This window comes from Erythrolamprus reginae, chromosome Z (genome assembly GCF_031021105.1).
Source record: "Erythrolamprus reginae isolate rEryReg1 chromosome Z, rEryReg1.hap1, whole genome shotgun sequence".
NCBI lineage: Eukaryota > Metazoa > Chordata > Lepidosauria > Squamata > Dipsadidae > Erythrolamprus > Erythrolamprus reginae.
Genome location: NC_091963.1, coordinates 149042806 through 149057745, shown reverse-complemented (window position 1 = coordinate 149057745; position 14940 = coordinate 149042806). Strand labels below are relative to the sequence as shown.

General features: G+C 46.0%; 4 protein-coding genes and 1 pseudogene across 4 annotated transcripts; 2 read left to right on the top strand and 3 right to left on the bottom strand.

The window, feature by feature from the left end:
• Positions 1 to 3711: 3711 nt before the first annotated feature.
• Positions 3712 to 4868, top strand: LOC139154778 (histone H1.4-like). The gene has a single exon (XM_070729750.1). It carries the CDS (start codon positions 3739 to 3741, stop codon positions 4366 to 4368), a length of 630 nt encoding a protein of 209 aa, XP_070585851.1. The 5' UTR covers positions 3712 to 3738; the 3' UTR covers positions 4369 to 4868.
• An 81-nt stretch (positions 4869 to 4949) lies between these two features.
• LOC139154779 (histone H3) lies at positions 4950 to 5428 on the bottom strand. The gene has a single exon (XM_070729752.1). The coding sequence runs from the start codon at positions 5417 to 5419 to the stop codon at positions 5009 to 5011; it is 411 nt and encodes a 136-aa protein (XP_070585853.1). The 5' UTR covers positions 5420 to 5428; the 3' UTR covers positions 4950 to 5008.
• A 210-nt stretch (positions 5429 to 5638) lies between these two features.
• On the top strand, positions 5639 to 6160 carry LOC139154780 (histone H4). Its single transcript, XM_070729753.1, has one exon. It carries the CDS (start codon positions 5720 to 5722, stop codon positions 6029 to 6031), a length of 312 nt encoding a protein of 103 aa, XP_070585854.1. The 5' UTR covers positions 5639 to 5719; the 3' UTR covers positions 6032 to 6160.
• A 5161-nt stretch (positions 6161 to 11321) lies between these two features.
• Positions 11322 to 12339, bottom strand: LOC139154727 (histone H2A.J-like; annotated as a pseudogene).
• Positions 12340 to 13412: 1073 nt separating this feature from the next.
• LOC139154768 (histone H2A type 1-E-like) lies at positions 13413 to 13837 on the bottom strand. The gene has a single exon (XM_070729739.1). It carries the CDS (start codon positions 13822 to 13824, stop codon positions 13456 to 13458), a length of 369 nt encoding a protein of 122 aa, XP_070585840.1. The 5' UTR covers positions 13825 to 13837; the 3' UTR covers positions 13413 to 13455.
• Between the last annotated feature and the right edge of the window lie 1103 nt (positions 13838 to 14940).

Sequence of the window (14940 nt, the reverse complement as noted above, 5' to 3'; positions counted from 1 at the left end):
AGAGAGTGAGAGCTACAGAGCAAGAGAGAAAGAGAGAAAGAGGGGGGAGAGAAAGACATAGCAAGAGAGAGAGAACGAGAGAGAGAAAGAGTGAGAGAAATTTAAAAAAGAGAGAAAGTGAGAGAGAGAAAGCAAGAGAGAGAGAAAGAAAACAAGAGAGGGAAAATGAGAAAAAGAGAGAGTGAGCAAGAGGGGGAGAGATAGAGAAAGAGAGAGAGAAAGAAAGAAAGAAAGAAAGAAAGAGAGAGAGAGAGAGATGAGAGAGGAAGGAAGAGAGTAAGAGAGAGGAAGAAAGCAAGATAGAGAAAGAGAGAGAAAGAAAGAAAGAGATGGGAGAGGAAGGAAGAGAGAGAGAAGAGTGGAAGGAATAGAGAGAAAGAAATGATAGAAAAAAGGGGAGAAAAAAAGAGAAATGAGAAAATGATTGAGGCAGAGAATGACAGGAAAGAGAGAGAAGCAGAGAGAGAAGTGACTCTTGATTTAAAGCATATGGTAAAAGCACTTAAATAATAACAGAGAAAAAAAACCAGTCCTCACCTGTTTTTATTAATAGTTTTGCTGGTTGTTTTAGTTTTAATAGTAATGGATTTTGGGTTTTTAAAAATTATTAATTTCTTTTAATAAAAAAGAAGGGATTTATTTATTTATTTGTTTCTTTCTTTCTTTATTTATTTCTATGCCGCCCAGTCCCAAGTTTTTCCTTATTTCCAGATTGCATTTCTTCTTAGTGAGGTTCCGCCCATTGCTTCTTGTACTACCTTCAGGTGGCATGGAGAATAAATAGATGCCATCTGCTCTGTGGCAGCCCTTTAAGGATTGGGAAACTACTATTATATTCCCCCTCAGTTTTCTATTTGTTGAGCTAAACATACTCGTTCTCTTAGCCCTTGGTCATAGGATTTAGCCTCTAGGCCAGGGGTGTCAAACTCAATTTCATTGAGGGCCACATCAGGGCTGTGTTTGACCTCAGAGGGCCGGGAGAGGGCTTGCCCAGGGTGTGTGGCCATGGTGGCATGGCATGGGATTTGGGGGGCAGTAGTTTTAAAATGGCGGGGGGGGGGCAGACACTTAGGCTGTATGGGGCCCCAAAATTCCGGATGGCGGCCCTGCTGAGCAGGAATCCTAAAGCATCCCAGCCAAATGGCAGTCCAATCGAAAGTGTCCAGAGTTGGGGAGTTCACAACCTCCGCAGGCAGGTTGTTCCACTGGTTGATCGTTCTGACCGTCAGGAAGTTCTTCCTTACTTCTAGGTTGAATCTCTCCTTGGTCAGCTTCCAGCCGTTGTTCCTCATCCGGCCCTCTGGTGGTCTGGAGCAGTGATTTTCAACCTTTTTTGAGCCGCGGCACATTTTTTACATTTACGAAACCCTGGGGCACATTGAGCAAGGGGGGGGGGGGGCGGCTAAAAAAAGTTTGGACAAAAAAATCCTCTCTCTCTCTCTTCCTCCCCTTCACTCTATTTCTTTCTCCCTCCCTCTTTCTCTCCCTTCCTTCCTCTTTCTTTCTCTCTCTCTCCATCCCTCTTTCTTTCTCTTCCTTCCTTCCTCTCTTTTTTGCTCTCTTTCTCCCTCCCTCCCTCCATGTCTTTCTCTCTCTCTCCTTTCCTCCCTCTCTTTCTCTCTCTCTCTTTCTCTCTTTCTTTCTCTTGTTTTCTCTCTCTCTCTTGTTCTCTTTCTAGCTCTCTCGCGCTCTTTCTCTCTTGCTTTCTTTCTCTCTCTCTCTTGCTTTCTTTCTCTCTTGCTTTCTCTCTCTCTTGCTTTCTTTCTCTCTTTTTTTCTCTCTCTTGCTTTTTTTCTCTCTGAGCTTCGCGGCACACCTGACCATGTCTCGCGGCACACTAGTGTGCCCCGGCACACTGGTTGAAAAACACTGCTCTGGAGAATAGAGTGGCCCCCTCCTCTCTGTGGTAACCCCTCATATACCTATATACAGCTATCATGTCCCCTCTGCCCCTCCTTTTCTCTAGGCTATCTGTGCCCAGTTCCTGCAATCTCTCTTTGTAAGTCTTGGTTTCAAGTCCCCTTCTGTGGCTGTAGGCAGTAAGATTGCCTCCAGAAGTTGTGGATGCTCCAACAACTGGAGGTTTTTAAAGAAGGCAAACCATTTGTCTGAAATGGTGTAGGGTTTCCTGCTTGAGAAGGGGGTTGGACTGGAAGACCTCTAAGGTCCCTCCCAACTCTGCAATTCTATTCTAATTCTAGTTCCATTCCATATTCCATTCTATTTTCTAATCTAGTGAATAGAATAGAATAGGACAGAACTAGAATAGAATAGAATTAAAATAGAATAGTATACAATTAGAACAGAACAGAATTAGAATAAAATATAATTAGAATAGAATAGAATTAGAATAGAATAGAATAACAGAGTTCTATTCTACACCACTTCAGACAAATGGTTATCCAACATCTTCTTAACAACTTCCAGTGTGGGAGCATTCACAATTTATGGAGGCAAGTTGTCTAATTATTTAATTAATTAAACTAATTAATGGATTAATTGTTCTAACTGTCAGGAAATGTCTCCTTAAGTTGCTTCTCTCCTTGTTTAGTTTCCACCCATTGCTTCTTGTTCTACCCTCAGGTGCTTTGGAGTATAGGTTGACTCCTTCTTCTTTGTGGCAACCCCTGAGATATTGGAACATTGCTTTCATGTCTCCCTTAGTTCTTTTCATTAAACTAGCCATGCCCAGTTCCTGCAACTGTTCTTCATATGTTTTAGCCTCCAATCCCCGATCATCTTTGTTGCTCTTCTCTGGACTCTTTCTAGAGTCTCCACATCCTTTTTGCATCGTGGGGCCAAAAACTGAATGCAGGATTCCAAGTGTGGCCTTACTAAGGTCTTACAAAGTGGTGTTAACAGTAGCAGGGTAGTGCAAAGGGGGCTTAATTAGGTCTATTTTTCAAAATTATAATTTCTTTTTCTTTTTGCCTTTCTTTGCTTTGCATAACATTTTTTTTCTTCCCGAGAATGTAACTCCTGCTTTGAAGTAATATTATGATTATTAAGCAGAGAGATATACAAGGTATTTTTAAATGTAGGTTACTGAGTTTGAGAAAAAAAAAAATATAAATCAGAGTGCTTAAAAATAACCCCCCCCCCTTAAATTTTTAACTTGTCACTTGTCCCGGGCTTCTTTAACTACAACCCAATTCTCCAACTTTTGTGCGTTTGTCATTTTCAAGTCCCCGCATAAAACGAATGTTTCATCTGTGTAGGTTGTTCGATGTGTTACTTCGCTGGATTAAAGAAGCAATTGCGGGGAAATCGTCAGCCGAGATCCTTGCCTGGCGGGCGGGTCAAGATGCGGACCCCTCCAGGGTGCTGTTTCCAAGGGCTTTACACGGGGGTTTCCTAAGAGGCCCCTTCAGCATCTTAAGTTTACACGTGTCAAGGCGGAAGAAACCGAGAGAAGTGGTGCTCCGCGCTTTCTCCCCGCAATTCCGACGCTGTTCCAGCCAAGGAAAACTGGGATCCCGAAAGAGGACATCCTCCCCTCTAGATCCCCCTGGGAAGGGAAAGGATCCGCCCGAAGGATTTGTATTAATCGGCTGTTTTATGCGGATTCAGAAACACAAAAAAGTTTGCAAGCACCCAAAGAGCAGATTTGGGCCGGCAAAACGCAGTGCTGGCAACGGACCAATCAGCGCTCAGTTCCTCTCCTATAAATAGCAGCGCCGGCCGCGCCTCAGGGCAATTTTAGGGCCCTGTCAGAGCAGTGAGGTTTCCTTGTTAAAGATGGCAGAAGTCGCTCCGGCAGCGCCCGTGGCGGCGGCTCCGGCTACCAAGGCGGCGGTGGCGGCGAGGAGAGCGGCGGGGGCGACGAAGGTGCGGAAGGCAACTGGCCCCAGCGTGACGGAGCTGCTGATGCAGGCGGTGGCGGCCTCTAAGGAGCGCGGCGGCATCTCCTTGGCCGCGCTGAAGAAATCCTTGGCGGCTTCGGGCTACGACGTGGAGAAGAACAACAGCCGGATCAAGCTGGGCCTGAAGAGCCTGGTGACTAAGGGGATGCTGCTGCAGACGAAGGGCACGGGCGCCTCTGGCTCCTTCAAGCTTAACAAGAAGCAGGCCGATCCCAAGGACAAGGCCCGCAAGAAGCAGCAGCCGGCGGGAACCAAGAGCGCCAAAAAGCCTACCGGACCCGCCAAGAAACCGAAAAAGGCCTCCGTTGCCGCCGGGGCAAAGAAACCCGCCAAGAAGTCTGTCAAGAAAGCCCCCAAGGGTGTCAAGAAGCCTAAAGCCGCGGCAGCCAAGGCCAAAAAGACGGTCAAAAGCCCCGCCAAGGCTCGGGCAGCGAAGCCAAAAGCGAAGCCCAAGACACCCAAAGCGAAAGTGGCGAAGCCCAAGAAAAGCGTGGTGAAGAAGTGAGCGCTCTGGTTTTACCTCAGGCGCGCGAGTCTCTAAAAACCCCAAAGGCTCTTTTAAGAGCCACCTACAAATGGTTTTTAAAAGGTGCTGTTTTCACTCGAATAACTAGGCTACCTTGCAGGGCTGTTAAGTGCGGCAGTCGCCAGTGTATATAGTAGACCAGCGATTTTTTTTAATCAGGCAAAGTAAAGAGCAATTAAGAATAAAAAACTGGATGGTTTTGGGGGCCAATCATTCTGTCCAACCCACGTTCTACCGGATTGATAAAAGTAAGTCATCAAAGATATTTATCGTTTTATTGTATTCCATTGTAGTTACAATAATTTTTTATTGCCAACCCCTTATCTGAGAATTCCCCCAGGCTTTTTATATTTTATTATACTGTATATCTAATGTTATATTTTTATTGTTGTGAGCTGCCCCGAGTCTACATACCGTACGCTATTCCCATAAACCCACGTTAAATTAAGGCTCCAATTTTTTACGTGGATGTAAAGCAGATCCCAAGCGAAATGATTGGAACTTTGCGCGTTTGATTATTAGAAATAGAGGCGGTTGTGATCAGCACTTTCTTTTGAAAATTTGGTGGCTCTTAAAAGAGCCTTTGGGTTTCTGAATCGGAGTGGCCTGTTGAGTGATTTTACGCCCTCTCCCCACGGATGCGACGGGCCAGCTGGATGTCCTTGGGCATGATGGTGACACGCTTGGCGTGGATGGCACACAGGTTGGTGTCCTCAAAGAGGCCCACGAGGTAAGCCTCGCTCGCCTCCTGCAGCGCCATCACGGCCGAGCTCTGGAAGCGCAGGTCGGTCTTGAAGTCCTGCGCGATCTCCCGCACCAAGCGCTGGAAGGGCAGCTTGCGGATCAGCAGCTCCGTTGACTTCTGGTAGCGCCGGATCTCCCTCAGGGCCACGGTGCCGGGGCGGTAGCGGTGAGGCTTCTTCACGCCGCCCGTGGCCGGAGCGCTCTTCCGCGCCGCCTTGGTGGCCAGCTGCTTGCGGGGCGCCTTCCCGCCGGTGGACTTGCGAGCGGTCTGCTTAGTACGAGCCATCTCTAAAAATCACAGTTGAAATAGTATATTGCCGTGCCGCGCTTCAGGGTATTTATAGGCCCTTCGCACAGCCTGATTGGCTGAAGCATAGGAAACATCCGTTAGGATGTTTGAATTTCGAGGGCTGAGCTGCAATTGGCTGTAGAGGTCAGGCTAGAAATTCAATTACGTTCGCCTCTGATCGAGCCATTTCAAAGAAGCCCCAGTGCCTAAGTTTTCTTTCTGGTCCGACATTCTTCTTTATAAACCGTTCCTTGCGGACCATTGACATTAGTTTGTGCTGCTCGTCGTTCTTTAAACATGTCTGGTCGTGGCAAAGGCGGAAAAGGCTTGGGAAAAGGGGGAGCAAAAAGGCATCGGAAGGTGCTCCGGGACAACATCCAAGGCATCACTAAGCCGGCTATCCGGCGCTTGGCTCGCCGGGGAGGCGTGAAGCGCATTTCTGGCTTGATCTATGAAGAGACCCGTGGAGTGTTGAAGGTTTTTCTGGAGAATGTGATCCGCGATGCCGTGACTTACACTGAGCATGCCAAGAGGAAGACCGTGACGGCTATGGATGTGGTGTACGCGCTGAAGCGCCAAGGTCGTACCTTGTATGGCTTTGGGGGCTAATTTTCTAGACTAAGATAAAACCAACGGCCCTTTTAAGGGCCACCCACAATTTCAGAAAAAAGAGTTGGAGCATATGTAAACCTGAAATGATTTTATTTAATGGGAATAAATGGTGATCATGAAAAGCTAGTAGAGCATAGTGGGAATAAATGATATACAGTACTTTCAATTTGTATTGGACAAAATAAATATACTGTATACCGTAATTGAATCAGTGGTTCCTACCAGTACACCTAATTGGGTGCAGCTCCATGGGTCCTATTCTTTTTAATATATTTGTGAGTGACGGGAAGGTTTGGTAGGGAAGGTTTGCCTATTGCAATAGGGTTGATATTCCTGGAGGCGTCTGTAATATGGTAACTGATTGAGCTTTACGAGATAAATGGTCAAAGCAATGGAAACTGCAGTTTAATGTTTCCAAATCTAAAATAATGCACTTGGGCAAAAGGAAGCCTCAATCTGAGTATTGGCAGTTCTGTGTTAGCAAAAACTTCAGAAGAGAAAGATTTAGGGGTAGTGATTTCTGACAGTATCAAAATGGGTGAACAGTGCTGTCGGTGGTAGGGAAAGCAAGTAGGATGCTTGGCTGCATAGCTAGAGGTATAACAAGCAGGAAGAGGGAGATTATGATCCCTCTATATAGAGTGCTGGTGAGACCACGTTTGGAATACTGTGTTCAGTTCTGGAGACCTCACCTACAAAAAGATATTGACAAAATTGAACGGGTCCAAAGACGGGCTACAAGAATGATGGAAGGTCTTAAGCATAAAACGTATCAGGAAAGACTTCATGAACTCAATCTGTATAGTCTGGAGGACAGAAGGGAAAGGGGGGACATGATCAAAACATTTAAATATGTTAAAGGGTTAAATAAGGTCCAGGAGGGGAGTGTTTTTAATAGGAAAGTGAACATAAGAACAAGGGGGCACAATCTGAAGTTACTTGGGGAAAAGATCAGAAGCAATGTGAGAAAATATTATTTGACTGAAAGAGTAGTAGATGCTTGGAACAAACTTCCAGCATACGTGGTTGGTAAATCCACAGTAACTGAATTGAAACATGCCTGGGATAAACATATATCCATCCTAAGATAAAATACAGGAAATAGTATAAGGGCAGACTGGATGGACCATGAGGTCTTTTTCTGCTGTCAATGTCCTATGTTTCTAAGAAGGAAGAAAGAAAGAAAAATAAATATGTGAGCAAATCGATGATGGGGGGGTGGGGGTGGGGTGGTGGAAGGATTCTTTCAGGCTGCAAACCAAATTAAGGGCCTGGATAAAACACAGATGTGTCTCTCCTCCTCTTCCAGGGCCATCCCATTTGCCCTAACTGGAGCCTGGGTTCAAGCCCTTCACTGGCCTCCTCTGCAAACAAATCACGGGGGGGGGGGGGCATTCCTCCTCCTCTCTTTTTCTTCTCTTTCCTTCTCCCTCTGCCCCTTCCTCTTCCTTCTTTTTTGAGGTGGAGGGGGGTGGTAGTTCAATCAGGGAGGGGTCTAGAAGGACCCTTTCCAATGTTACCCCCCCACTCCTTTGATACCCAGGCAGTAGTTGTGTGTGTGAGAGAGATAGACTGCGCTGGCTGAGGGAGGTTCTGCTGCCGGGGTGGAAGCTGTGTGCGGAGGGGATGATGGGCTCTGTGGTCCCTTTCCTCCCCCCCTCCTGCCCCCTTTCATACCCAGGCAGGAGTTGTGTGTGTGCATGTGTGTGTGTGAGAGAGAAAAAATAGCTTTTTGGCAGGAATCACATTGAGCCCCTTGCCTCGAGGAGGGAGTGTGGCCCAGGCAGGGAGGAAGAGGGCGTTCTTGCACGGAGGGGGAGGAGGAAGAAGGGAAGGAAGAGGAAAGAGGAGAAAGAGGAGAGAAAGGCAGGATAGAAAGAAGGGGGAAGAGGAAGGAAAGGAAGAGGAGGAGGAGAGGAAGAAGGAGAGGAAAAGAAAAGAGAGGAGGAAGAGGAAGAAGGGGGGGAAGGCAGGATGGAAAAAAGGGGAAGGAGGAGGAGAAGAGAGGGGGAGAGGGAGAAGAAGAAAAAGAAAAAGGAAAGGGGACCACCCGAAACTTCAATGGGCTCTTCAGGGTGAGTTAAATGCAGCAATAAACTCCATCCTTCCACTGTTTTTAAAATTTTTATTTTTATTTATTTATTTACTTATTTATTCATTTGTCCAATACACAAATACATAGGAAGAAAAATAGACATGTAGTAATATATATAAGGGTAAAGTGAACTTAGAGGAGAGGATATATGAAAGGAAGAGAATATATATGATAAGTGAGAGAAAGGAAAGACAATTGGACAGGGGACGAAAGGCACACAAGTGCACTTATATATGCCCCTTACTGGCCTCTTAGGAACCTGGAGAGGTCAATCGTGGAGAGTCTAAGGGAGAAGTGTTGGGGGTTAGGGGCTGACACAATTGAGTCCGGCAATGAGTTCCACGCTTCGATAACTCCATTGTTGAAATCATATTTTTTACAGTCAAGTTTGGTGCGGTTCGTATTAAGTTTGAATCTGTTGCGTGTTCTTGTGTTGTTGTGGTTGAAGCTGAAGTAGTCATTGACCGGTAGGACGTTGCAGCATATGATCTTGTGGGCAATACTCAAATCATGTTTTAGGCGCCGTAGTTCTAGGCTTTCTAGGCCCAGGATTGTTAGTCTATTTTCGTAGGATATTCTGTTTCGAGTGGAGGAGTGAAGGGCTCTTCTGGTGAAATATCTTTGGACATTTTCAAGGGTGTTGATGTCTAAGATGTGGTATGGGTTCCAGACAGATGAGCAGTAGTCTAGGATGGGTCTGGCAAAAGTTTTGTAGGCTCTTGTGAGTAGTGTGAGATTGCCAGAGAAGAAGCTGCGTAGGATCAGGTTAACAACTCTAGAAGCTTTTTTGGCGATATTGTCTATCTTTGTTCAAAAATCCCCTTTGCAGTTTGCAATGCCAAAGGGTTTTTTCCCCTCCACCCGGCCTCTGTTTCTCTTTACCTTGAAGCCCAGAAGGGGAGGACGCTTTTTAGTCTTTTTGAAAGAAACACTTGGGATCTCCCGGACGGAAGAATTGAAATAAAGCTGCCAGGCGTTCAGTTAAATGGGAGGAAAGCCGGTACAGCCCAGCATAGAAACATAGAAATATAGAAACACAGAAGTCTGACGGCAGAAAAAGACCTCCTGGTCCATCTAGTCTGCCCTTATACTATTTTCTGTATTTTATCTTAGGATGGATCTTTGTTTATCCCAGGCATGTTTAAATTCAGTTACTGTGGATTTATCTACCACGTCTGCTGGAAGTTTGTTCCAAGGATCTACTACTCTTTCAGTCAAATCATATTTTCTCATGTTGCTTTTGATCTTTCCCCCAACTAACTTCAGATTGTGTCCCCTTGTTCTTGTGTTCGCTTTCCTTTTAAAAACACTTCCCCCCTGGACCTTATTTAACCCTTTAACCCCCAGCAGAGAGGAGGCGGAGGGGGCGGGCCACCCTCGGAAGAAACGGCCGAGGCAAAACTCTCGCCAGCGGTCCCAGGCTGCGCAGGGAAGGCAGCTGGAGACTGGCCCCCCCACCCCGACAACCCGCCTTGGCAGCAGCTCGAGCCCCTGCACCACCCCACCGTTCCGGCAGTGGGGGCTCCTGGGCGGCCTCGGCGTGTGCGTGAGGGGAGACGGGCAAGGCAGCCGGGTGGGAAGGCAGCGGCTCCGGGCTGTCCTGCCTCTCCAGGAGCCAAAGGTTTCACCCTTCCCCACGTGGGGCTTTGGTCCCCGCGGGCTTCTGGCAGGAGGGGGCGGCGGGCGAAGGATGGCCGGTGCTCCCACCACACATTTTGGTAGGGAGATGGGGGAAATCCTCTGCTCACCTTCGAAGGGGGGAATCAGCAGGCAGCGAGATGGGGCAATTGCGGAGAGCTCCTCGGACATTTATAAAAATAATGTTTATTTTTTATTTAAATTTTTATTTTTACGGAAATAATGCCAAAGGAGGCGAGGAATCCCACGAGGGGATTCCGGGGGGCGGGGCTTTGACGTCACGGAGACTCCTTCCTGACGCGTGCCTTTATTTACTCAACTCCCCGTTTCGGCCGGCCAGGAAGGAGTCTCCGTGACGTCAAAGCCCCGCCCTCGGCATGCCATGCTGGGATTCCCCGGCTCCTTTTGCGCCTCCCGACCAGCCGACAGTTCCCCAGTGTTCGCCTTCTTCTTCTAGACTAAGATAAAACCAACGGCCCTTTTAAGGGCCACCCACAATTTCAGAAAAGAGTTGGAGCATATGTAAACCTGAAATGATTTTATTTAATGGGAATAAATGGTGACCATGAAAAGCTAGTTAGTTCAGTATAATGGGAATAAATGGTGACCATGAAAAGCTAGTTAGTTCAGTAAAACGACTATATAAGTAAACTAAAAACGCTTTATTTATAATCTGCCTCGGCTCTTTTCTAGTGGATTAGCCTGGAACCAGGATATTCATATTGTATAGCTTAAATGTGGATATTCTAGGAGAAACACTCCTGGTCGCATTTTGAAAAAAGCCCCTTTGCTATATAACACATTTTTATATTTCGAGTGCTATAATTAGCATTTTTATCTTTACACTGTTTTTATTGTAAACCAAGATTGTAAAAAGCATCTACATAAAAAAAACCCCACCCCGTTAATTCTGGTGGAAGTCTGAGCCTCTTCAGGCTTTGCGTTTTTCACGGAGGCTTTTGCAATCTTAGCGGTTTATGATAAAGCTGTTGGGGGCTAATTTTCTAGACTAAGATAAAACCAACGGCCCTTTTAAGGGCCACCCACAATTTCAGAAAAAGAGTTGTAGCAAAGGGAAGGCGTTACATTTTCAGTTTGAAATGTAAAAATTGAGCAAAAGTTGCAAAAGTCACTTTTGATAGTGATAGAACTGCAGATTATCTCCGGGACCGCCTTCTGCCGCACGAATCCCAGCGACCAGTTAGGTCCCATCTCCGGGTACCATTTGGCGGGACCCAGGGGAAGAGCCTTCTCTGTGGCGGCCCTGGCCCTCTGGAACCAACTCCCCCCACAGATTAGAATAGCCCCCACCCTCCTTGCCTTTCGTAAGCTCCTTAAAACCCACCTCTGCCGCCAGGCATGGGGGAACTGAGATATTCTTTCCCCCTAGGCTTCTACAATTTATGCATGGTATGTTTGTATGTATGATTGGTTTTATAACAAGGGTTTTTAGCTGTTTTTAGTATTGGATTGTCACATGTTATTTTTACCATTGTTGTTAGCCGCCCCGAGTTCACGGAGAGGGGCCGCATACAAATCCAATAAATAACTAAATAAATAAATGTGTATTTATTACATAGGTGTATCTGAAAGGTCATGGACACTTCCAACTTTTTAAGTCGAACCCAGGATAAACTCAATAATGTATGGAAACGTTACCTAGAATAATTTTTTTAAATTTCTCTCAAACACGTGGTTTCACAATCCCCTGCAATTTAGGGACCACCGCAAATCTTCCAGTCCACACCCCTGCCCAAAATCCTTCGTACCATCCAGGCGGCGTGAAAAGTAGTCCTTTGCAAGACAAGCCTGCCCAACATTGTCCAACGAGCTACTGAAAAAGTTCGCTTTTTTCCGTGGGGTTGTTGTGGGTGGCTCTTAAAAGAGCTTTTGCAAAGGGTTTTTTTTCTTTCTGTTCCGAGAAGGTGGAAATGTATTTCGCCTGGGCCTCTTGGCTCCTGGTCTTCTTGGGCAGGAGCAAAGCCTGGATGTTGGGCACGCCGCCGCCCTGGACGATGGTCACCCGGCCCAGCATCTTGCTCACGTCCTCGTCGTTGCGGATGGCCAGGTACAGGTGATGCGGGTCTTCTTGTTATCCCGCGCCGCGTTGCCCGCCAGCTCCAGGATCTCGGCCGTCAGGTATTCCAGCACGACGGCCAGGTAAACCGGGGCGCCAGCACCCACCCGCTCAGCGTAGCGGCCCTTCCGAAGCAGACGGTGCACTCTGCCCACGCGAAACTGCAGCCCGGCACGGACGGAACGACTCATTCTCTTGGCTCGGGTCTTGGCGCTTTGCTTGCCGCGTCCAGTCATGGCCACTTCGAATTCCTCCCTTTCCCAAAGAAACGCCGCCAAAATCTTTGCAAGCCAGCGAGCCGACCCGCCTGTTAAGTTACTCAGCGGGTTTCTAGACTGTTTTGGATTGGACGGCAGCCGCGCGTGGGTAGTTCTTTCGGCCAATGGGAATGTGGCTGGTCTGTTTGTTTTATCCACTCGGGGGCCCGGCATGTTTTTAATTCCCGCCAAAATCGGAAGCCGCCTTCGAGCGGCTTGGCTGACATTTTTTTGTGGCTGGATTGGGGGATTTTGGTATGAATAAATAAATTAAATAAATGAAACAAACTTTCTCTTAAAGAAAAACCATTTATCCATCTATCCATCAACCATCGGTTCCGGCTAGAACAGAATCTTGGTGCTCAATCTCTCTGTTCAAAACTACTACACACTTGTACTGTTTACACACCATCCCACGCCAAATTTAGTAAAATTGTACACATTTTGCAGGCTAAACTATTTATAAATTGAAAAAAAAACACAAAAAAAGGGAGGCGGGCGGTCTTTTATGAACAAAATAAACCAATAAGCATTATTTTATTTCAATTTTCATTTCATTGTGTGCAGAAATGTTTAACCTAGTTTCCAAGGGAAAGACGTTTTCAAATATAAGCACTTAAAATAAAAGAATGTTTGGTGCAAGTCAGACTTGTAAACAGTACAAGTGCCCAGCAAAAACAAAGCCCACCCCCCTAAAAAAATTCTCATAGAAAGAACCCCATAATTGATGGAAGTCATGAAATTTCAAGTTTCAGAAATGTAGGGAAATTTTTTTTACACGGTCTCAACTTTCGATTTCGTGTTGCAGACTCGGAACAGAACAGCAGGGTTAAATGCGCACACACATATATATCACGTTTTTTTGCAGAATTTGAAAGTTAAATTAAAATTATGTTTTCGTAGATTTTCACGGGTATATGTACGTAGATTGTTGAGACATGCAAAATATTACACCGGGCAAAACCCAAACTCAGAACAATCTACATATATGTACAGTATGTCACACACTATGAAAATCTATATAGCTGGTATTGGTTTAAGCCAATTCCAAGACCCAAGTCAGCTCTTAGAGGAAAGGCTATTAAAGTCAATGAAAAATTCCCAGTTTCCCTTCTGGTCGGCTTCTGGGCGCCAGGAAGAAACTCAAACCCTGCTTTTACCACTAAAAACTTCGCGGGTTTTTGGCACCCTGCCGTAGACCCAAAGAACCTTTTGGGTTTGTTGGGGAGTGGGGGAGGAAATAAACACTAGAAAGCGCAACTAGCTCTTTCAAGACTTACGTGTGCGGCTCTGAAAAGAGCCTTTTGGAGGGTATGCGGGAGATCGAACCCGATCGCAAGGCGGAAGCGAACTTTTAATTCTTCTTGGGCAGGAGCACAGCCTGGATGTTGGGCAGGACGCCGCCCTGGACGATGGTCACCCGGCCCAGCAGCTTGCTCAGCTCCTCGTCGTTGCGGATGGCCAGCTGCAAGTGACGCGGGATGATGCGGGTCTTCTTGTTATCGCGCGCCGCGTTGCCCGCCAGCTCCAGGATCTCGGCCGTCAAGTATTCCAGCACGGCTGCCAAGTAAACCGGAGACCCGGCGCCCACCCGCTCGGCGTAGTTGCCCTTCCGAAGCAGGCGGTGCACTCTGCCCACGGGAAACTGCAGCCCGGACCGGGAGGAACGAGTCTTGGCTTTCGCTCTGGATTTGCCGCTCTGCTTGCCGCCGCGTCCGCTCATCGTGAGTCTAGCAGGAGTCAGATTCCAAGTGAGGCGCTGCGTCGCTGTCCACCTGTCTTTATAGCCCGCGCGGCTCCTGAGAGGTTAGAGATGATTGGACGAGAAACGAGCCGGTTCTCCAATGAGACAACGAGCAGGTCCTCTTAGCCAATCGAAGAAGGGCTCTTCAAAGGCGCCAATAGGATTGGTGGGGAGAAAGACCTAAGAAAATTTTAGAAGGGTTTTTTCTTTCTTTCTCAGAAGGGTCGCTTTGAACTTTGGAGAAAATGGTGAAACGGGGTTCTAGTTGAATGGTGCGATAAAGGGAATAATTTCTGGCAAAAGGAACCCCCCCCTCTGTCCCTCCCTCCCTCCCAAAACATATAGATATACTGTATATACATTGAGATAGTTAGGCAGGTAATAGATGGATAGACAGATAGATAAGTGGAAGATAGATAGATAGATAGATAGATAGATAGATAGATAGATAGATAGATAGATAGATAGATAGATAGACAGACAGACAGGTAAGTAGGTAGATAGACAGATAAACAGACAGATATAATGATAGAAGATATAAATGGAAAATAGATAAATGATAGATAGAAGATATAGAAGATAGATAATGACGGATAGAAGATAGATGATAGATAGAAGTAGAGCAGACAGATAAATGATAGATAGAAGATAGACAGACGATAGACAGATATAGATGATAGATGATAGAAGATAGATATAGAAGACAGATAATGATAGATAGAAGATAGATAGAGAAGATAGATATAGAAAGATAAAGATAAATGGAAGATAGAAGATAGATATAAAAGACAGATGGAAAATAGAAAAAAGATAGACAGACAGACAGACATAGAAGACGGTGTGTTAGAGAGACACTATAGAAAGATGGAAGAATAGATAGATTACATGTGTGTATGTTTGGGTTTTTTTATAATAAGGGTTTTTTAGTTTTTATTAATTGGATTGTTCATGTTGTTTTACCACTATTGTTAGCCGCCCCGAGTCTCTGCGGAGAGGGGCGGCATACAAATCCAATAAATAATAATAATAATAATAATAATAATAATAATAATAATAATAATAATAAATAAAACTGAAGGGGATATGCTTGTTTTC

Coding starts and splice junctions, on each gene's coding strand:
- LOC139154768 (XM_070729739.1), bottom strand. CDS start 13,824: ATGAGCGGACGCGGCGGCAAGCAGAGCGGCAAATCCAGAGCGAAAGCC.
- LOC139154778 (XM_070729750.1), top strand. CDS start 3,739: ATGGCAGAAGTCGCTCCGGCAGCGCCCGTGGCGGCGGCTCCGGCTACC.
- LOC139154779 (XM_070729752.1), bottom strand. CDS start 5,419: ATGGCTCGTACTAAGCAGACCGCTCGCAAGTCCACCGGCGGGAAGGCG.
- LOC139154780 (XM_070729753.1), top strand. CDS start 5,720: ATGTCTGGTCGTGGCAAAGGCGGAAAAGGCTTGGGAAAAGGGGGAGCA.